The 22,250-nt window shown below is 36.4% G+C and overlaps 1 protein-coding gene across 1 annotated transcript in view; it reads left to right on the top strand.

The window, feature by feature from the left end:
* The window catches only part of BARD1 (BRCA1 associated RING domain 1), an 86,992-nt gene that overhangs the window by 48,635 nt on the left and 16,107 nt on the right, over positions 1–22,250 (top strand). Inside the window, exons 7-9 of the mRNA XM_021075146.2 lie at positions 8,905–9,013; positions 14,205–14,337; positions 15,951–16,043. Of these exons, the coding sequence (XP_020930805.2) occupies positions 8,905–9,013; positions 14,205–14,337; positions 15,951–16,043 (335 nt within the window). The remainder of the gene's footprint in view (positions 1–8,904; positions 9,014–14,204; positions 14,338–15,950; positions 16,044–22,250) is intronic.

The following is a 22,250-nucleotide window of genomic DNA, read 5'->3' as shown; positions in this document are numbered from 1 at the left end:
ACCACTCACATGCGGAGCCTAAAATATACAAGTGAACTTTTAAAGCAAAAATAGACTCACAGGCATAAAAAAGAAACTTATGGTTACCAAAGGAGAAAGGGAGTAGGGGACAGATAATTTAGGAGTTTGGGATTAACAGAATCAGACTACTATTTATAAAATAGATAAACAACAAGGTCCTACTCTAGAGCACAAGGAACTGTATTTAGTATCCTATAATAAGCCGTAATGGAAGAGAATGTCTCTCTCTCAACCACTTTATTGTACACCAGAAACCAACATCACATTGTAAATCAACTATACTTCAACTTAAAAAACAAATCTTCCTTACAATTATTTTACTATTTTAAACAAGATTATATTTTATTTTATTAAATGATTTTGAGAAGATCTTAGACTTTTTGCCTGTCGATGTCATTAACACATTTTAAAAATATTACACCATTTTGCATTCATGGGCTAAACAGGACTTGGCATATTTTGTTATCCTTTAGACAAATTCTTTGCATTAGTTTTTTAGAATTTTATTTAAGACTTTTGCATCTGTAGTTATGTTATAATGCTGTTTTATTTTTCATTTTTTCACCCTAAGATTTTGATATTAAAAATCATACTTACAGCTTCTGAAAAGTAATCCGGATGTTTTGCACTTTTTCTGGTCTCTGGGGTGTAGTTTGCAGAATGGCGTAGTTTGCAGAAGTAATTCCCCCCTCCCACCCTGACTCCCAGTCCCCTGTCCCCAGCCTGACATAACATTATTTATTTTGATAACTTTCATATTGTATAATATTTGGATATGTCCCTCAATTTTGTTGCTGGTAGTTATCACTTCAAAATACTGATGTATTAATAAGAGAAGATGGACTTTTTGTCATCCCATTAAATTTATCCTGAAATTGTCTCTGGGACTGTAAACACAAAGTTTACCTATTTTGCACTTTTATCTGGGGCCATATATATCTACTTCTGATTTTATCTTTTGATTCGATTTAATTTTAATATTCCTAGTACCTTACTGTTTTTGTTGTTGTTGTTGTCCTTTTAGTTTTTTGGGCCGCACCCACTGCATGAGGAAGTTTCCGGGCCAGGGCTTGAACCCGTGCCACAGCAGTGACCAGACCACCCTCCCCTTAGTGTTTTCTTAAAGTCGTCTTTTACTTAGAATACTTTCTTATGTGCTTTGAGCTTTTGCTGTGCAAACTTTGACATTTTTAAAATGCATCTTATACTCGAATATCATATTATTTTACTCCAAATTGTATTTTTGCGTGAGAAGTTTATCTCGTAAAGGCTGAAATAAGAGTCATTACCCAAGAAAGAAAATTAGTTCTAACTTCAGATATGAGAATAAAGTTCCTATCTTCTATATTCTTTGTTGCCTAAAATACTTATGTTGATAACCGTTCAAAGCCTCATTGGCTCTCCTTCACTACTGCCATTTGTGCATTGCAGTGTGAATTTAAAACAAAGATCTTCCAGTCACATCAGAACAGTTTTAAGTGCTTGGAGCATATCATATGCTTTTTTTTTTTTTTTTTTAATTAAAATACGGAGTTTAGATTTGGTACTTGGTCTGTTATTAGCAGAGGTTTTTTTTTGCAAGGAGGTAGAATTTTTAATAAGAAAATAGTATATGGACCATTTGACCTATTAATTGTTCCACTGCCCTGGTTAGTTTTTTAAAAATAATCTATAACAGAGATAATTTATATTTTATACTTTTAATTTTTTTGGTCTTTTTGCCATTTCTTGGGCCGCTCCCGTGGCATATGGAGATTCCCCGGCTAGGGGTTGAACTGGAGCTGTAGCCACTGGTCTATGCCACAGCCACAGCAACGCAGGATCCCTAACCCACTGAACAAGGCCAAGGATCGAACCCGCAACCTCATGGTTCCTAGTCAGATTCGTTAACCACTGAGCCATGATGGCAACTCCAATATTTTATACCTTTTAAAAAAAACATGTTACTCTTTGAATTTCCTGCTTTTTCCTGCTTCATCACAAATCAAGTGGCTTGAACAATTAAAATCTATGAGTTTGCAATTTCATAGTTGTTCATAAAGGATTCCATCATGGACTATCTTGGTGTCCTCTCATGCATGATACGTTTTCATTAGTAAAAATGGCTTTTTGCAGGTGTGTTTGGGATCGAATGGTCTGTATGTGTAAGCGCTAGTTTACATTTGCTCATCTTTCCTTTTTCCCCTTCTACTAGTTGGTGAAACTCATCTTGGGCACAGTTGTAGGCAGGTGTCTGTTCTGTCACTCTTGAGAGGAAAAGGACATTGAAGGACTGGACTGTATTCTGAACTCTGCCTTTGGGGTAAAGCTGAAATGATAAACACCTGGAAAAAAAAAGCTGACATGGTATACACACTTGAATAAGTACTTCCTTTTTAATAGCCTTAGTGATCAAAAAGAATCCTAGTGTAGAAAAGAATTTTCAAAGTCATCTAGTTTATTCATTTTATCTTTATGTTGTAACATATGGGAAAACAAAAATCTCCTTTTTTTTTGAATGGCTGCACTTAAGGCGTATGGAAGTTCCTGGGCCAGAGATTGAATCCCAGCCACAGCTGTGACCTAAACCGCAGCTGCGGCAAGGCTCCATCATTGTACTGGACTGGGGATTGAACCCACACCTCTGCAGCGACCTGAGCCACTCCAGTCAGATTCTTAACCCACTGTGCCACAGTGGGAACTAATCTGCTCTTTTTTTTTTTTAATGTTGCTAAGAAACGAGGCTTCTATCCTTCTCTTTAGTGTACATCCAAATTGTCATTACAGAGCAAGCATGAAGTAGATCATAAAATTGGGGAAAATGAAGAGATGAGGTCAACACTCCAGATGTAACTTATGTTCCTTTATCTTCATTTTGTATCTGTCGCCACAAAGTGCAAATCTAATAATATTAAGAGCAAGCAATTATTGAGCTCTTACTTCCTGCCAGACACTGTCCTAAATGCTTTTGATACATTAATTCATTTCATCCTTACAACAATCATATAAAGTAGGTTGTAGTACTCTCTTTTTCAGACAAGGAAACAGAGGCATAGGAGGTTAAGTAAAATCTGAATCTAAAGTCGTACAACTCTTGAGTGGCAGAGCTGGAATCTAAATTTCAGGCAGTCTAACTCTATAGGTCACCCAGCTCTCAGCCACCCTGCTATATTGCTGCCATCCCTCCTGCTTACAGCCATCTAGGGACCTACCTGGTCAGGGTTTCTTGTGCCCTAAGGAGAAGGTTCCCCTCTTCAGCACCATCCTATTGTTCCTCCATCACCTGATCACAGCTTACATTTCCAGAACACCCATTACCTGTGTATTCTTCCTCAACTCTTTTTCTCTCTCCTCCTTCGTCTCTTCTTTCTTACTCTTTTTTCCTTTTTTTAGTGTTTCTCATTCACACTAGTTAACCTTTACACAAACTTTTCTCTCTGCTGGGAGACTCTTATTGGACTTCTGGATCAGTTTTATTCTTTGACCTTTCACATCTGGGCAACTTTACCAGGCTTTTAAGTCCTTATTTTCTTTCTGCTGTTTTTGCCCCACTGAGCTCCGCGAGGACCTTTTATCTCATTGGCTCTTTAGTGACTACAAGAGTCCTTAGAAGTACTTGAGTGAATGATTGTTTGCCAAGTGATTACAAAGCGATGTTTGTAACTTCCCACCTATGTGTACACAGTTGTCCTTTGGTATCCACAGAGGATTGGCTCCAGGGCTCCCCACAGATAGCAAATCTGAATGCTCAAGTCTCATATAAAATGGCAGAGTATTTGCATGTAACCTACACCCATCCTCCCATATAAATGAATTCATCTCTGGATTACTTACAATATCTAATACAATGTGATGCTACAGAAATAGTTGGCCAGCACATGACAAATTCAAGTTTCGCTTTTTGGAACTTACTGAAAAAAAAAAAAGAATAAAATCCACACTTAAAAAAAAATGTTTTTGATTTGATTTTTGTTGATTCTGTGGATGTGAAACCCATGGAAATGGAGGGCTGACTGTATACACATGAACTTGTTCTGTGGGTATACAGATTTAATAATTAAATAAGTGACTATTACTAGTTCTGCTATTTGTATATTACATATATGTATGGCCATATTATATATGTGTATAGCCATTTTTATGTTGAAACTAGTAACCTGTATCAGTAAAAATGATCCTCCAATATTTCTTAGTAGCTTTTCAATAGTAAAAAGCAATAACTTATGGGCACTTAGGTCTTCTGTCAAGTTGTAAAGTTAAAATCTTCAGTCATATCGTCAAAAGTTTTATATGAAATATTTTCAAAATTATGATTTAAAATCACAACTAAAGGAATAGAGCAGGAATATGTTAGAGGGAAAAAAACCGGTAAAATTTGCTATGTTGTGAAGGAACAGGGAAAAAGATTGGAATAAAAAAGATGCCTTCTTGCTCAGTGACTATTTAAAATGTTTCAGTTACCAATTTTTATGATGTAGTATTGAGGAAGTGTATTATCTATAAATAATCATTCGAATTCACTGAATTATAAAGGATTTTCTTTGATAGGTCATTGAAAGAACTGAACTGCCAAAAATAGTGCATACGAAGGTAGTAAATTCATCAGGGAAGGTGTTGATGTTTTCTTATATTATGAATATACTTTTAATTATATTGGTGTCTCATTGACTCATATAGATTAACTGGTAGACATGTATACCTATCCATTTTTACAGCTGTCTTTGTCTCTAATGACTATTGCTTCATACCTGATTATTTCATCAATTTTCCGTATTGTATTTGGCTCTGACATAGGAGCATACAATGACTAGGCTTTCAGCCTTGACGGAAGGCTTTTCTTCCATTGATTCCATCCATTTCAACAATCACATTGCTTATTCCCTTTGCAGGCCCTTGACACTCATCTACTAAATTCTAGTTTCCAGTCCTGAGTTTGAGATCATTTTGTTTGCTAATTGTATTTTTTTACCTCCTTTGAAATCCATCGCATGTTTCACCTTGTTACTTGTGCCTTAGTTTATATTTTATTGGTTGAATGAGTGTTTGTCCTCAGTAGGATTACAGTCAAGGACACTGTTTTATAAGCCTCTGTATCACTCCAAAATGCCCAGTTTAAGGTTAAGATTTTAGGTTAAAATATGTTAGAAAATAGAGAACATGGTGTAGTTAAGGACGTTTAGGAAAAAAATCATCCTATAAGCTCCCTGGGTAACCTTCTGGTAGCAAATTATTGATGTCTGTCCTGAGTCCATGGTGTTGCAGTAAATTTTTTTTTTTTTTTTTTTTTTAAGTGGCTGCATCTGTGGCATATGGCGGTTCCCAGGCTAGGGATCGAATTGGAGCTGCAGCTGCTGGTCTATGCCACAGCCCAGCAAGGCCAGTTCCAAGATGTATCTGTGACCTATGCCACCGCTTGCCCCAGTACGGGATCCTTAGTGCACTGAATGAGGCCAGGGATCAAACCTGCATCCTCATAGATATTGGTGGGATTCTTAACCTGCTGAGTCAAAACAGGAACTCCTGTTGCAGTGAATCTAAAACAAACAAACAGAAAACATTTCTTTCTGATATAGTGAGAGGGGATAATTGATACATCCCTATCTTTAGTTGATAGTCACATTGATAGTCCCTTGGGATATTTCCTCCATGTATTCTCTGTTATTTAAAAAGAAAACAAAGTATATATATTTTAAATTAATTTTTCACATCGTCTGTAAGCAAAGTATTGTTCCATTCAAATATATCATGATGAGAAAAAAAGTGTTGTGACCTTGTTGTACCTACTTAATAAAGGAGAAATCTTAATATGCCCTGTCTTCTCTTGCTGTGGTTTTTGAAGGTGTCACATAAAAACTTGTATCTAATTCCAAATTTCAATGGTCCACAACAAAGCAGCATTATGACAGGATTTATCAGGCTCCATCTCCCAGGATGAAGGACTAAGGGTTAACTGAGTATCTGAATCTCTAGCATTTATTATGTGCCATCCTCCAGTTCATTAGCCATATAGGAGGACTAAGGGTTAAGTGAATTTTGTCTAAGCAGAAGCTGTCCATAGTCCAGGTGGATAAACCACGTGCTTAAAGATCTTATGAGGTAGTAAAGCTTTGTGTAGTCAGGACTCTAAGTGTAAATTAGGATTTTGCTAGTCATTTTATGAAGCAGTTCTTTGAATGGTAAAAGCATCTTACATGTTCAACAACCATTGTTTTATTGGTTATTTTTTGATTTGAAGTTCTAACTAGCTGATGGTGCTTCTTTGGGAAGTACTTTCACTTAACATTTTTTAATGTCACAGTGAACTTTTATTTGTATAAAAAAAACTATGCTAGAGTTACTGTGCATTAAACTATACTTGATTGGACTCTTAAATTTTATTTCTTTGGAGAAATCTATTTTTGTCTTTGTTTAAAAGTCCTTATGTGTGCATTGATTTTTTTTTTTCGTGGAATATAGTGTGACTTTTTTTTTTTTTTTTGTCTTTTTGTCTTTTTGTCTTTTTGCCTTTTTCTAGGGCCGCTTCTACAGCATATGGAGGTTCCCAGGCTAGGGGTCTAATTGGAGCTGTAGCCACCGGCCTACGCCAGAGCCACAGCAATGCAGGATCCGAACTGTGTCTGTGATCTGTACCACAGCTCACGGCAACGCTGGATCCTTAACCCATTGAGCAAGGCCAGGGATCAAACCCGCAACCTCATGGTTCCTAGTCGGATTCGTTAACCACTGAGCCACAATGGGAACTCCAGTAGTGTGACTTTTTTGTTGTTTATTCATTTTTGCACTTGGTTTCAGATCTAGAATATTGATTCTCTTTTGATTGTCATACAATATATGTATGTGATAAAATTGTGTATTTGGTACATGGACATAATAGAGAATGAAACTGAGAAGTATCACATGTAGCAGAAGAGAGCAGCTACCTTTTGAAATAAACTGAGCTGTTCGCTTTACATGTATGGGAATTTGGGAAGACCCAACTTCCAGTACAATGACTCTTGTCATTTTACTGTAAATCAAAAAGTTGAAATACAATTGATTGGATTATACTTTGGGTTCGAGAAAAACTGTGGCCAGGAGAAGGTTACACATTACAGGACCTGGGCATAAAGGGGAATCTGAGAATACAAATATTTCACTGTTTACCTGGCACTTCGCCAAGAAGAAAGAGTGATGGAACCTAATAGTCATGGATAGCAGTCGTTATAGAAACATTCGCTGTGGTTCATTGTTTCTTTAATCCTTTAACTTTCTTTTCCTACTATACTATCAAAACAGCTTTCTCCAAGGTCAGTAATGACCTTGTCTCTAAACCCAGTTGAAGCTCACATCTCTCATCTCTGTGCCCTCCAGGCAACATCAGAGTTGTCTAGCCTCTTCCTCTTCCCTTTATTTTTCCCTCTGTTTCTTCTAGATCTTTTGCTGTACATTTGATACAGATTTAAATATTCAACCATGTATCATTTTATATCCTGTTTATTTAACACATTGCCTTTTTTATAAGAACTTTAATGGCCGGTATATGGATAAACCATAATCTTAAAAACCGTAGAAGCTTGTAAAAGAAATGTTCATTTTAGAAAACTTCCTATCATGGTATAATATATTAAAATAATTTTACTTTTTTTTTTTTTTTTTTTGGTCTTTTTGTCTTTTTAAGGCTGCACCCGTGGCATATAGAGATTCCCAGGCTAGGGTCAAATCAAAGGTATAGCTGCCAGCCTACACCACAGTCATAGCAACGTGGGATCTGAGCCGCGTCTGCGACCTACACCACAGCTCATGGCAACACCAGATCCTTAACGCTCTAAGCAAGGCCAGGGATCGAACCCGCATCCTCATGGATACTAGTCGGGTTTGTTAACCACTGAGCCATGATAGGAACTCCCTAACAATCTACTTATTATTGAAAGGCAAATGATAGGCAATATGGAAAATTATTGAAATGAATGGAAGGAAAATGCCTTTGTCAAGTCATTGGAACCTTTCTCTTTTTTTCTCATCTATGAAATAACAGAGCTGTACTGTGTCTCTGAAGTTTCTTGCAATGTAATATTCTGTGACTCATGAATTAGGGCCTGCCAAGTAATCTGCATCAGCATCTCCAAACCACATCAGTTTATTCTGTGATGGCTGTGTATAGGTTACAGTGTACACACATCTTAAAACTAATTTTAAAAGTGCCCTGTTTACTACTTTATTAAATTGTTTGTTATGTGGCATAGTTTTCCTTCTAGTGGATCTAAATGCTCATCTTGTGAATTTATCTAATTTCTGTAATTGTTTTATATAGACTATAGACCCTATATTAGCTACAGTAAGCTCATCTTGTGAATTTATCTAATTTCTGTACTTGTTTTATATAGACTATAGACCCTATATTAGCTACAGTAAATGATTTTTATGTGCATTTAAAAGCATCTCATCCCCTAGTGAGCATGATTATGAAAGTATATTTAACAATAAGAATATGGGTGTCCCCATAGTAGCAGTGGGTTAAGGACTGGTGTTGTCACTGCTGTGGCTCAGGTCACAGCTGTGGCACCAGTTCAATCTCTGGTCCTGGAACTTCTGCATGCTGCAGGTGCAGCCAGAAACAATATGAATGTGACTATAGAAGAACAGAGTTGTGAAAAAAAATTCATGTGTAACAAACATACATTCAGTTAAAAATACTCTCTGTAATGGTTTGGTGTCATATTGAAATTTCATATCTTTTTTCTATTGAATTCAGCAGCTGTGGAACTTGATCCTTATGCCTTACATGAATTCTTGAGTCATTTATTTTAGTAAAAATTATATATTATTAAGGAAGTTGAAAAAAATTGTTCCACTAGTATATTCATTTAGTTAAGAATCAAATTACACATTTTATTTACTTCCATCCATCTGTATTTATTTTACCAGTAACATATTTGGTCTGCGGCCTGTGGATTATACAGACAGTGAAAATATGAAATCACTATTGCTGCTGCCAGAGAAAGATGAATCATCATCAACCAGCCATTGCTCAGCAGTGAGTATGGATTTAGCTTAGGGATCTATGTATTTTATTGAAATCTGTTATAAAATGAACATAATGGAAAAATTTATAGTTAAGCAAATTGCTTTTGCTCACCAATTATTAAGTACTTCCTGTGTATTAGCTATTGTGAATTAAAAGACATAATCAGAATAAATCAATAGGCACCGTTCATATAGCAATGAATATGACTGATGGAACTTGTGTTCTCAGGAGGCTTACATTCTACTGAGAGCTAAGGAAGAAATAGACAGTGAATATGTAAATTAATATAAATAAAGTAATTTCAGAAACTTACAAATGAGTGCTTTGAAGAAGATTCTGTAGAATGTAATAGAGTGGAATTTGTGGGCTCCAAAAAAGGCACCATTTTAGCTGGGTCATTGAGGAAAGCCTTTAAGGAACTGATACTAGGTGTGAAACATGAGTATTGGTGAGGGAGCATCCAGGTGAATATCAGGAGGACAAGTGTGCAAGCAGAGGGAACAGCAGGTACGTAAGCCCTTCACTGGATGCGCTTGGTGTGCTCGAAGGTTAGAGAGAAGGTCATTACTGCTGGTGACTAGAACATGTCTAAGAGAAATGGGAAACCATTCAAAGGATTTAAAGCAAGGAATGGAATGATTTGATTTATGCTTTAGAAAGTTCACTTTGGCTGCTTTCTAATCAAGAGATGTGGGGTGGTAGCAAGAATGGAAGCAGGGAGATCACCTGGGACTGTTTGTGACAGAACAGAGATACCAGAAGACCTGGGTTAAAATAGTAGCAGTGGAGAGCATGAGAGGTAAGGAGTTTAGTATATATTTTTGAGTTAATGCCAACAGAACTTTTGGATCGATTATATGAAGTGTGGAGAAATCGTAGCATTAATACAACTCTAGCAGTAGAGCAGATGTTGGTGCCACTTGCTGCCTTGTGGAAAGACTGCGTGTTCCTTAGGGACCTACAGTTTAGTACGGAATATGGATGCAAAAGAAAAATTATTGCACACTGTAATCAATTTATAATAGATGCCACAGAAATGTACAGTAGAATCACAGAGAAGGAAGAAAATGACTTCAGAAAAGATCAGAAGAGCTTCCCAGAGAAGGGGGCAAGGTGTCTAAATAAGCTTTTAAAGGTAAAAGTTTTAAGCAAGGTATCTAATAGAATGCTGTTGGGCGCAAATAGCAGAATACATTCACTCAAATGCGTTAAGACAGTATATTATCTTATATAAAATCCCAATAGAGGACAGCTCTTAATTCGGCTAGTTTCGCAATGATGTGGCTGCACTAGATCGGAATTCTTTCTGTTGTTCTTCTTTGCCATCCTCGGCTTGGTGGCTTTGTCCTCACTGATCACCCATCTAGCGGTTGCAGGATGATTGTTGCCACAATTCCAGATGTGACAGTGTCCAGTGTTAGAAGGACTAAAACCTTTCCCAGAAGCCTTCCAGTGGCCCTCCCCTCATGTCTTACTGGCCAGATCTGGCCACATAGTTAGTTTTGACATACATCATGGTTGAAGATAGGGTCAGTCCCTGGCAAGTGTGTACCTGAACAAAATTAGGATTCTGTTAGTGAGGAATGGATTTTGACTGCCCACTGCAATCAGGTATACAAAAAGAAATGGCAGCCCAAATCTAAGGACCAGCTGCTTAGAGAGTAGGAGGTAGAAAGGACCTTAGAAACTTTCAGAACTAGAGTTCAGTGTGAGAAGAGCACGAGGTACGGGAAAATAGGAAATGAAGGTGAAGAGCTGGGTTAGCATCAGATTGTGAAAGACCTTGAGTTCCTTGAGGAAGAGTTTAGACTCCGTTTCCCCAGTTAGTGGGGCACCCTCAGCGTGTGTCTAAGTGGAATGGGACTCTGTAGGGGAGAGTTGGGGATAGACCAGGAGGAAGACTGGTGGTGGAATCCAGGTGTGAAATGGAAAAGACTGGAAGTGTAGGTTGTGGTTGGGTGAGAGGGAATGGAGAGAAGATGATGGCTTGTAGAGAGAGAGATGGTGGACTTGCTATATCTTAGCAACTACTCAGACAGGCAGAAGGGGGAATGAGAGAAAAGGCTGAGTTGAGATCTAGGACTGTTCAGCAACTTCTTGTCTGTCTAGTAAGGGCAGTGGAGTAGTAGTTGATGCCCTTTAAGATAAGGAGGCAATTTATGCTATTTATAATTTGAGGCGGTCACAGTTACTCCCTACAAGTTACCCTTAGAAAACTCTTATCTCCTGCTTCAAACGTCAACCTTGCAAGTGTGCCCCCATCTATAGTTTCCGTCGTGAATGGGGAGAGAGCTCAGAAATCAGGGAAGGGCGAAAGGGGGTGGGGTTGGAAAGTCTCTTCCCATTTAGGAGATTTGATTTTTTTTTTTTTTTTTTTTTTGGTTTGGTTTGGTTTGGTTTGGTTTCAAGTAAAGTTTAATGGCTGTTTACTACTTTAAATTTCTAAGCAATTTCTCAACTGAAAGACTTAAGCTGGTTACCATGTTCATTTTGTGACTTTGCTGCTCATGATTCTTTTGACCAGTATGTTTATCCTTTTTATTCTTTCCATAGTTTTTTAATCCCTGTTTTTGATAAACTCACTACTTTTGATAAACTCAAAATAACTAATTTTTCAAAGAAAAAGTTTCATGTCTAAGGATTCCTTAAGTAAGAGTTTGTTTAATGCCACTGTGCACAGTATCTAATTCCTTTGAAATCAAAGTGTTGAACCTTTGGGATGTTTTTTGAACATCTTTCATTTTAGCCTCCTGGTTCTGAGACCTTTGCCTCTTTAAATCAAATGCCTCCCTACTCCTGCCTCCTGTCCTAAATCAGATATGTGGCTTTGGTAGTTATTGGCTTTATTTTTATTTATGTATTTATGTATTTATTTTTATGGTTGTACCTGCGGCGTGTGGACGATCCTGGGTAGGGGTTCAAATTGGAGCTGCAGCTGCTGGTCTACACCACAGCCACAGTGGATCCAAGTCATAGCTTGTGGCGTTGGATCCTTAACCCTATGAGCTAGGCCATGGATGGAACCTGCATTCTCAGGGACACCATGTCTGGTTCTTAACCCACTGAGCCACCGCGGGAACTCCTATTTTATTTATTTTTAAAATAGCTTTCCTTAACTCTAAGAAATTAGTGCCAGTTTCTTTTTCTTTTTATTCAAATTTAAGAATTAGATAGGAAAATGCTTGACCCACTTTGGTACTTTCCTGAGGTTGATGGAAATAGTCTCATATACTTTATTTAGAATTGATTATCTTTTCGTTCTTTATTTTGTGCAGAGAACTAAATTAGCTCAAGTGGAGTTACATAAAATGAAAATTAATGTGTTCCATTTAAAGATATTTTTATGGCACTTATTTGTATAACTGACAAGTATATTTGAAACACTGTTTTTAAATATTATCATTGTATAGTAATTGGTTGATAAGGTAGGCTGAACTATTTTCATGTTATGGATGTTTACAGTGTTTAGGTTAGACGTGGTTACCTCATTTTATAATTTAGTGAATAGGAAAGATAAGTAGACAGAAATGTGATGTAAGTATGTGTGTGGGGTGTGTGTGTAGCACGCCCAGTAAAAACTTTGCCTCTTAAATCTTAGCGAAGTTCAGGAAGCTGAACTTTTAAGTGTTGAATATTACCATTCAATTTTTTTTAATAGAAATCTTTAAAAAAATCTCGAATACATACTTGCTTAATACATAGTAGAATCTTATTTAGTGTATTTTGAGTGAATGAAGTGTCTGTTTATAGATGTAGCCAACAATTTACATGTAATTTTGCAGGGCATTAGACTAGATAAATTATCACTGCTGAGATATGTGAAGTGGATATTTACATATCAGTTTTCTCCAATCTCGTTGCTGAATTGTACTGGTGATTATACCTGCAGTGTTTTACTCGTAGTCTTTAGAATTTTGAGAGCCCAGATGTCCAGAATACATATATACCCATACATGTAGAGGGGCCCTTTGTATTTGAAAATTAAAGTATTGTGTTCAGCTTTTTATTTGTAATACAGTAGTGCTGATTTACCTTTTCTTTCTTATCTGCTGAGTCATTGCTTTTCTTTTATCAGGTAGCTTTTGGCTAACTCTCATTTCAGTTTCATTTATTAAATTTCTGTTGGCTGCTATTGAAAATTCTATTCCATTGTTTCTTTGAATCTTTCCCTTCTAATCTTTAACAGTATCCATTGGTGCCTTCTTTTTATTCTTGTCTTTTTTGTCTCCTGTAAGTTCTGAGTCTTTCTATTAAAGTGAAAATATTATTAGTCTCTGTTAGAGTACTTTGTTTTTCATAAGCAACATTGATTTATTACTCTCAGTGGATCTAATCAAACTTTGGTATTTCCTTGTCTTTTTTCATTTTCTTGGTTTCGAGAAGTAACTATTAGTATTAAAATTTTGTTTTCTGGAGTTCCTGTTGTGGTTCAGCAGTTAATGAATCCGACTAGGAACCATGAGGTTGCAGGTTTGGTCCCTGGACTTGCTCAGTGGGTTGAGGATCTGGCGTTGCCGTGAGCTGTGGTGTAGGTGGCAGACGCGGCTTGGATCCCACGTTGCTGTGGCTCTGGCACAGGCCGGAGGCTACAGCTCCGATTGGACCCCTAGCCTGGGAATCTCTATATGCCGCGGAAGTGGCCCTAGAAAAGGCAAAAAGACCAAAAAAAAAAAAAAAAAAAAAAAAAAAATTTTTGTTTTCTGTCTTTGAGATCAGTGTTTTTCTAGAAAGAAGCCTTAGTAGTCTTTAATTTTTTATATAATCTCAGTTTAAATTAAACAGATAAAGTTGAGTTTAATCCTGTTGAAATAAGTTAGTGGGGAGAGGGAGATAGAGAATTGATCATTGTCTTTTAGGTTACGCAAAAAAAAAAAAAAAAGAAGAAAAAGAAGAAAGGCTTACAGGTGACAAAATGAAGTTGTAAAACCCTAGAGAGACCCAACTTAGAATCAAGGAAACAAGATACCCTGGGTATAGAGAGAGCTATCCCAAGTAGGGTTTTGCTGGAGGGAGGGGGTAAATAAATAGAAAAACAGTTATTCAAATGTGTTGAGTGATGAGTCAGTGGAAATTATTGGGAATTAATAACAAAATTAAACTAAGTAATGAAATCCAAGCTTGTATCAATTGAAAGTCAGTTTCGTCTTTCTCTAGTCTTGAAATGTTTTTAACACTGTGGCATTTCCTCTTTCATTAACAGGTAAACACTGGTCAGCGCAGGGATGGACCTCTTGTACTTATAGGCAGTGGGCTCTCTTCAGAACAACAGAAAATGCTCAGTGAGCTTGCAGCAATGCTTAAGGCTAAAAAGTGTGCTGAGTTTGACAGTGCAGGTGAGGATTATTTATTTATTTACTTATTTATGGTAGAAGAAATATTTAAATAGATAATTATGTTGTAGAAGTCCCTTGATAATTTATATGTTTTAACCCTTGGGATATGACTGTATACTTTGGTAATAATTCTAAAATGTTTTTATAGTTATAAACTACTTAGTCTTTTTTTTCAGTTTTCTAGTTTTATTGAAGTATAGTTGATTTACAATGTTGTGATAATTCTGCTGTACAATAAAGTGATTCAGTTATATGTATATACACATCCATTCTCTTTCAGATTCTTTGCCCACACAGATTATCATAAAATATTGGGTAGACTTCTCTGTGCTGTATGACAGGTCCCTGTTGGCCAATCATTCTATATATATCAGTGTGCATATGTCAATCCCAAATTCCTAGTCCATCTCTCCCCCTCCCCACCTGTCCCTTTTGGCAACTCATAGGTTCTTTTTCAAAGTCTGTGAGTCTCTGTTCTGCAAATAAGTTCATTTGTTCCCCCCCACCCCTTTTTTTAGATTCCACATGTAAGTGCTATCATATGGTATTTGTCTTTCACTGTCTAACTTCACTTAGTATGATAATCTCTAGGTCCACCCATGTTGCTGTAAATGGCATTATTTTGTTCTTTTTATGGTTGAGTATATTATATACATATACCACATTTTTTTTTTTCTTTGTCTTTTTGCCATTTCTTGGGCTGCTCCCACGGCATATGGAGGTTCCCAGGCTAGGGGTTGAATCGGAGCTGTAGCCTCCGGCCTACGCCAGAGCCACAGCAACGCGGGATCCGAGCCGCGTCTGCAACCTACACCACAGCTCACGGCAACGCCAGATCGTTAACCCACTGAGCAAGGGCAGGGACCGAACCCACAACCTCATGGTTCCTAGTTGGATTCGTTAACCACTGCGCCACGATGGGAACTCCCCACATTTTTTTTTTTTTATCCATTCCTCTATCGATGGACATTTAGGTTACTTCCATGTCCTGACTTTTGTAAATAGCGCTACAGTGAACATTGGGGTGCATGCATCTTTTTGAATTATGGTTTTCTCCAGATAGATGCTAAGCAGTGGGATTACTGGATCATATGATAGTTCTATTTTTTGTTTTTTTGAGGAACCGCCATACTGTTCATAGTGGCTGTACCAGTTTTCTATTATACCATCAGGGTAAGAGGGTTCCCTTTTCTCACACCTTCTCCAACATTTATTCTATAGACATAATTGAGTTAGAAAATGTAACGTTTAAAGCTTGCACCCATTTTAGGACAGAACAGTATATCATAAGAGCAATTTTATGAGTTGTTAGTGATGAATAAATTGTAACTCTTTAATTCTTTGGTTATAATTTGAAAAAGAAAAGAAAAATTTATGTTGGTTAATATAGCTTTAAGATTTATGGTTTATGATCTGATTTTCATGTTGGTGACCAGAATAGAGAATGAAACTAAGTAAAAGAAGTCTTACACCTAAATATAAAAATTGTTGCCTTTGAAGAAAATTCAGGTGTAAGTTTATAAAATGTAGACTGACTGGTTTTAAAGAGCAGATTAGTTAAATAATTATTTTGGTTTATATATCTGTTTCTCTTGTTTTTTTCTGTATTCTAGTAACGCATGTCGTTGTTCCTGGTGGTACAGTTCAAAGCACCCTGAAATGTATGCTTGGGATTCTCAGTGGATGCTGGATTCTAAAATTTGAGTGTAAGTATTGGATGTGGGATAATTAAAGTAGGAATTAACTGGACTCATTTCATTTTTAGAATGTACTGCTGCCAATAATTATTTAAGGAACTTAATGCTTTTTGTTTTTCACCTCTGGTTAGTTACTGCATTTTGAAAAAGGTCCTATTTATGCTGTCATTTAGATGTTCTTAGTAATAAATAGCCACAGATTTGTTCTGGTTTCAAAATCTTTTGTTCTGCAATACCAACCATTTTAATAAAGAATGAATAGATTATGTAAGCTTAAGCAATCTATGTTACTATCACATGGTATATTTAACTTAATAAATACGTGTTTTAAATATACAGCTATGGATACAGGTTTATCGCTTTACTTTTATTCTTTCTCTTCTGTTCTCTTAGCTAATATGGGTATTTTAGGAAGCTGTTTGGAAATTTAAACTTTGTACTCCCTGGTTTGGGTCAGTTATGCTAGCCATTCTCTAACCTCTGATGAAAATGTATTCCCCTTTATTCTCTTCTAGTTCTTAGGCAAATACCACCACTTTTGAGGTTGCCTCTCACCTTCCCAGCTTTTACTTGTTTTTTTTGTTTGTTTTGTTTTTTTAACCTTGGTTTCACCCAGGGCTTAAAATAAAAAGAAAGCGCATACGGGGTTAGTTTTCACTTCTAAATCATTAAATTATCTACTTTTGATATGACGGCTAAAATAAGACAGGGGAATGACCTTTTCCTTTTCTGCTAATTGTTTGTAAAAGAATGGTGGCTGTAAAGGGGTTCACAGGGAATCTCGTTAGGATACAGTTGAGTATCTTGATCTTAGTGACGTTATGTTATACAAGTCTACATATGTGACTAAATGTCATAGATCTACACACACACATACACGAGTGCGTGTGTAATTGGTGAAATCTGAATAACTTCTTTGGATTGTATCAGTGTCAGATTCTTGGTTTTTCGATACTGTGCTACTGTTGGGGAAGATGTTAACACTGGACACTAGAGGAAGAGTGTGTGGAGACTCCCTGTGCATTTCTCTGCAACCTTCTGTGAATCTATAATTATTTGAAATTAAAAATTTTAAAAAAGAATAGTATTTTCTTAATAATGATTTTTATTTTTTCCATTAAAGCTGGTTTATACTGTTCTGTCAGTTTTCTACCAGTACAGCAAGGAGACCCAGTTAAACATACATGTATACATTCTTAAAAAAAAAAAAAAGAATGGTATTTTTAATGAAACTTTATTTTTAAGAAACAAATGATGGATTAGAATTAGTTTTTAAAAAACTTTGTTTTATGGTATAAATGCTTGATTTCATCAAAATCTTGATTGTGTTATTGATTTAAACTGTTGTTTGAAATTAACTTGGTTTATAAACAGTTTCCTTTTAGCAGTTGATATGCATGTCTGTATAAAATGCAGCTACCACTTTCCTTGTGATGATAGTCTGCCCTGATTTGGTCTGATCCAGCTGTGACTAGCAAGGCCACTCTGTCTCATCAATATCTGTCATTAGACTCTTCCTATTAGGACCACTTTTAGGAATATGATAAGCAGGTGAACTAATGGGCCATTTACATAGAAAAAAGCTTCTTTTTATGTCTCACCCTTATTTTTGAGCCTTCATTTCCCTTTCAAATCTGTGGCAAGTTTTATTGGGCCTCAGTGTTTAAAAAATTGACTTAAAATGGTTCCATGATTATAGATGTTTTTGTACTGAACATGTGCCAGAAACCTTGCCAGTAGTTATAGGCAGGAATAGATTTTCATAATAATAAGGTCTCAGTAATAAAGAACCACGTGAAATTTTGAATGTTAAGGCATTTTACCACTTAGCTTTTAAGTCTAGTTCTTGTGAATTTGCTGAACTTGCATCTAGTTACATATACAGACTACATGATTCATTTCCATAAAATCTGCCTTCTTTAAGAAATGGAAGTTTTGTCACTTAAATGGCTTGGCCATGTCATTTTTATAGAATCACTGATGGACTCAAGCTGACTTAATAGTGTGCTATTTGGTGATTCTCACAGTAGTGAATAACATACTCTAATATCAATGGTTCTTTTAGGACAAAAGATGGATGGAACCTTTTATTGAAGTTCATATCCTCATATTTTCTAATACAAAGTCTGAAGAGAAATAGGTTCAGGGTTTGAGATAATTACTTGAAATAGCCACTGGATTTATAAAAAGAAGCAAGAATCCTTAAATATTTTCTTTCCCAATATATATTTTCTATGGTTTCTGTGCCTTTTGCCAGGTGAAACTTAGTGTGATTTTTAAAATGTTCATAGCTATTCAAAACTTGTTGAAAACCATTTATATTAAGGAATGTTGTGGTGGACCAAAGCTTTCAAAATTAATTATGAAGATTTATGACTTTTTTTTGGGGGGGCCATCAGCATTGAGAAGTTCCTGAGTCAGGGATCAAACCCCACTTCCAGCAGCAACCCCAGCTGCTTCAGTGACAATGCTGGATCCTTAAACCACTGTGCCATGAGAGAACTCCGATTTATGACTTACTAAAACTAGATCTTGAAATTCCCTGGTGGCTTGGTGGATTAAGGATCTGCTGTTCTCATAGTAACTGCTTTGGTGTGAATTAGATCCCTGGCCCAGGAACTTCCGCATGCCGTGGGCATGGGCCAAAAAATAAATAAATAAAAATAGATCTTGTGTTTGAGAGTACCCATTAACCTTTCCTGGCTGGACTACATAGACAGTTTAATATTAGCTTTTAATAGTTTTTTTTTTCCCCACAAACCACATAAAGATGAAATTTCATCTAAACTCTCTCTGTAGAGAATTGACTTATTTAACAGATTAAACAAATTTAAACAAATTAGCAAAGAATTATGTAAAACAATTTGGGTGCATTGGATCCAAATTTAACTATTTAAACAGACGTTTTCTGTTTAAACATGTTGTGTCTTAATTGGCTAATATCTTATTTTTCTGCATTATATATTGAGAGCATCTTATAGTGTCATAGTTAATGAACTTGGTGTGAACATTCTAAGAATAGGCCATAATTGTACTGTTGTACTAGCTATTTTGTCTCATCATATTCATAGAATGATATTTATTTTATAGAAACCGGAGATATAAATGGGATACTTCCTCCCTTGATATTAAATTTGTGCCTGAGATTCTTCTTTTTTTTTTTTTTGTCTTTTTGCTATTTCTTTGGGCCACTTTTGCGGCATATGGAGATTCCCAGGCTAGGGGTCTAATCGGAGCTGTAGCCACCGGCCTACGCCAGGGCCACAGCAACGCGGGATCCGAGCCGCGTCTGCAACCTACACCACAGCTCACGGCAACACCGGATCGTTAACCCACTAGCAGGGGCAGGGATCGAACCCGCAACCTCATGGTTCCTAGTCGGATTCGTTAACCACTGCGCCACGACGGGAACTCCTGAGATTCTTCTTTAATCCTAGTTTTGGTGCAGATTTCTCACAGGCAACTAATAACCATCCCCATATAGGGTGAATTTTGGTAATTAAAGAAGTGACTAGACTAAAGGACAGAATATACATAAATAAGCCATTTGATTCACCTCTTAGAGGATGAAAAGGTTGAACTGCATCCTAAAGATGTAAACTAAACTAGCCTTCAAAAAGGCAGAATATACTTTACCACTGACCTGTTCTTTCAGTACACTGCTTTCAAAATTGATTCTAGCCTAGTCTTTTTTAAAAAATTTTAAATTCTGCCTCTTCATTTCTCATCTCTTTGTGAAGGGGAGAGCAGATGGTTGTCTTTTTTTCTTTGATAATCTCTTCCTCTTCCCCACTCAGCTAAGTTTAAGTAAAACTGCTGCTGTAGAAGTTTTGAAATCCTTAAGACCTAAGGGAATTGCTGTACAAATGTGCCACACGTTTTATACTGGACATGTGTCTGTGAAGAGAGGAAGGGCTAGATAGGGTGTTATTTTTCTAGTTTTCAATGAGGAGGATGGAACCTTTAAAAGGAAATCATTACACCATCATTTAATAAAAAAACTTCATAATCAGATGAATGAACTTTGCTTTTCAAATGGATTTTGAGATTGCTGTGGAGTTTTAAAAATAAAGGTAAATTTTATTCTACTCATATTTTGCTAATTATCAAAAAATAAATATTCCAGAAAACTTCTGTCAACTGAAATGATTAAGCAACTTCATGCTTATAGAAATCTTTTACCAAAAATTGTCTAAGAATAAAAAAAGTGAACATCTTTTGAAATAATACTTCTACTTCTGAGAATATACCCCAAGCAAGTAAGTCATACAGAACAAATACATACAGAAAATAAAAACTGTTTGCATTGTTATTTCTAATTGTAAGAAATATGAGAGAATTAAGAAAATTCTGAAATCCTTAGAGGTATTTTCTGAAAAATTTATATTTACATGAAAATTATTAGGACTAAAATATTATGAAGAAACAAATATGTTAAAATTTTAAAAAAGCATAAAACAATTGTATCTTCACTTTCAGCACTATCTAAATGTACGAGTGTGTACAGGCAAAGAAGCAATCAAAACAGTGGGTTGGTTCCTAGAGGTTTGTTTGTAATAGTTTATTATATTTTATTTTATTTTTTTAAGGATATTGACTTTATTTTTTTTCTCTTTTTATTACTCAAATAAATTTATCACATTTGTAGTTGTACAATGATCATCACAATCCAATTTCACAGGATTTCCATCCCACATCCCAAGCACATCCCCCCACCACCAAACTGTCTCCTCTAGAGACCATAAGTTTTTCAATGTCTGTGAGTCAGCATCTGTTCTGCAAAGAAGTTCAGTCTGTCCTTTTTTCAGATTCCACATGTCAGTGAAAGCATTTGATGTTGGTGTCTCATTGTATGGCTGACTTCACTTAGCATGATAGTTTCTAGGTCCATCCATGTTGCTAAAAATGCTGGTATTTCATTCCTTTTAATGGCTGAGTAATATTCCACTGTGTGTATGTACCACATCTTCTTGATCCACTCCTCTGTCTATGGACATTTAGGTTGTTTCCATGTCTTGGCTATTGCAAATAGTGCTGCAATGAACATCGGAGTACACGTGTCTTTGCGAGTCATGGTTTTCTCTGGATAGATGCCCAGGAGTGGGATTGCTGGATCAAATGGAGTTCTATTTTTAGTTTTCTGAGGACTCTCCGTCCTGTTTTCCATGGTGGTTGCACCAGTGTACAGTCCCACCAACAGTGTAACAGGGTTCCTTTTTCTCCACACCCTCTCCAGCACTCATTGTTTGTAGCCTTTTGGATGATGGCCATTCTGGCTGGTGTAAGGTGGCACCTCATCGTGGTTTTGATTTGCATTTCTCTAATAATGAGTGATGTTGAACATCTTTTCATGTGTTTTTGGGCCTCTGTATGTCTTCTTTGGAGAGCTGTCTGTTTAGATCTTCTTCCCATTTTTGGATGGGGTTGTTTGTTTTTTTGGTATGGAGCTGCAGAAGGTGTTTGTAAATTTTGGAGATTAATCCCTTGTCAGTTGACTCACTTGCAAAGATTTTCTCCCATTCTGTGGATTGTCTTTTTGTGTTTTGTTTAGGGTTTCCTTTGCAGTGCAGAAACTTTGAAGTTTGATTGGGTCCCATTTGTTTGTTTTTGTTTTTATTGTCAGTACTCTAAGAGGTGGATCTGAGAAGATGTTGCTGTTGTTTATGTTGGAGAGTGTTTGGCCTATGTTTTCCTCTAAGAGTTTGATAGTGTCTGGTGTTATATCTAGGTCTTTGATCCATTTGGAGTTTATTTTTGTGTATGGTGTTAGGGAGTGTTCTAATTTCATTCTTTTCCATGTGGCTGTCCAGTTTTCCCAGCACCACTTATTGAACAAGCTGTTCTTTCTCCATTGTATATTCTTGCCTCCTTTGTCATAGATTAGTTGGCTATAGGTGTGTGGGTTTAATTCTGGGCTTTCTATCCTGTTCCACTGATCTGTATTTCTATCTTTGTGCCAGCACCATATGGTTTTGATGATTATTGCTTTGTAGTAGAGTCTGAAATCAGGGAGCCTGATTCCTCCAGCTCCATTTTTCTTTTTCAGGATGTCTTTGGCTATTCTGGGTATTTTGTGTTTGTAATAGTTTTAAAAACAATGTATGTTTTTTAGGGAGTTCTCTTTGAGGGGCTCAGCAGAAATGAATCCTACTAGTATCCATGAGGATGTGGATTAGATCTCTGGCCTCGTTCAGTCGGTTAAGGATCTGGTGTTTC

This window comes from Sus scrofa, chromosome 15 (assembly GCF_054392235.1).
Source record: "Sus scrofa isolate SSC_HxYL_T2T_F1_AM1 chromosome 15, Sscrofa_HxYL_maternal_Yorkshire_Landrace_v2.0, whole genome shotgun sequence".
NCBI classification, from domain to species: domain Eukaryota; kingdom Metazoa; phylum Chordata; class Mammalia; order Artiodactyla; family Suidae; genus Sus; species Sus scrofa.
Note: the sequence above shows the minus strand (reverse complement) of the source record. Positions and strands in the feature narration are given on the sequence as shown.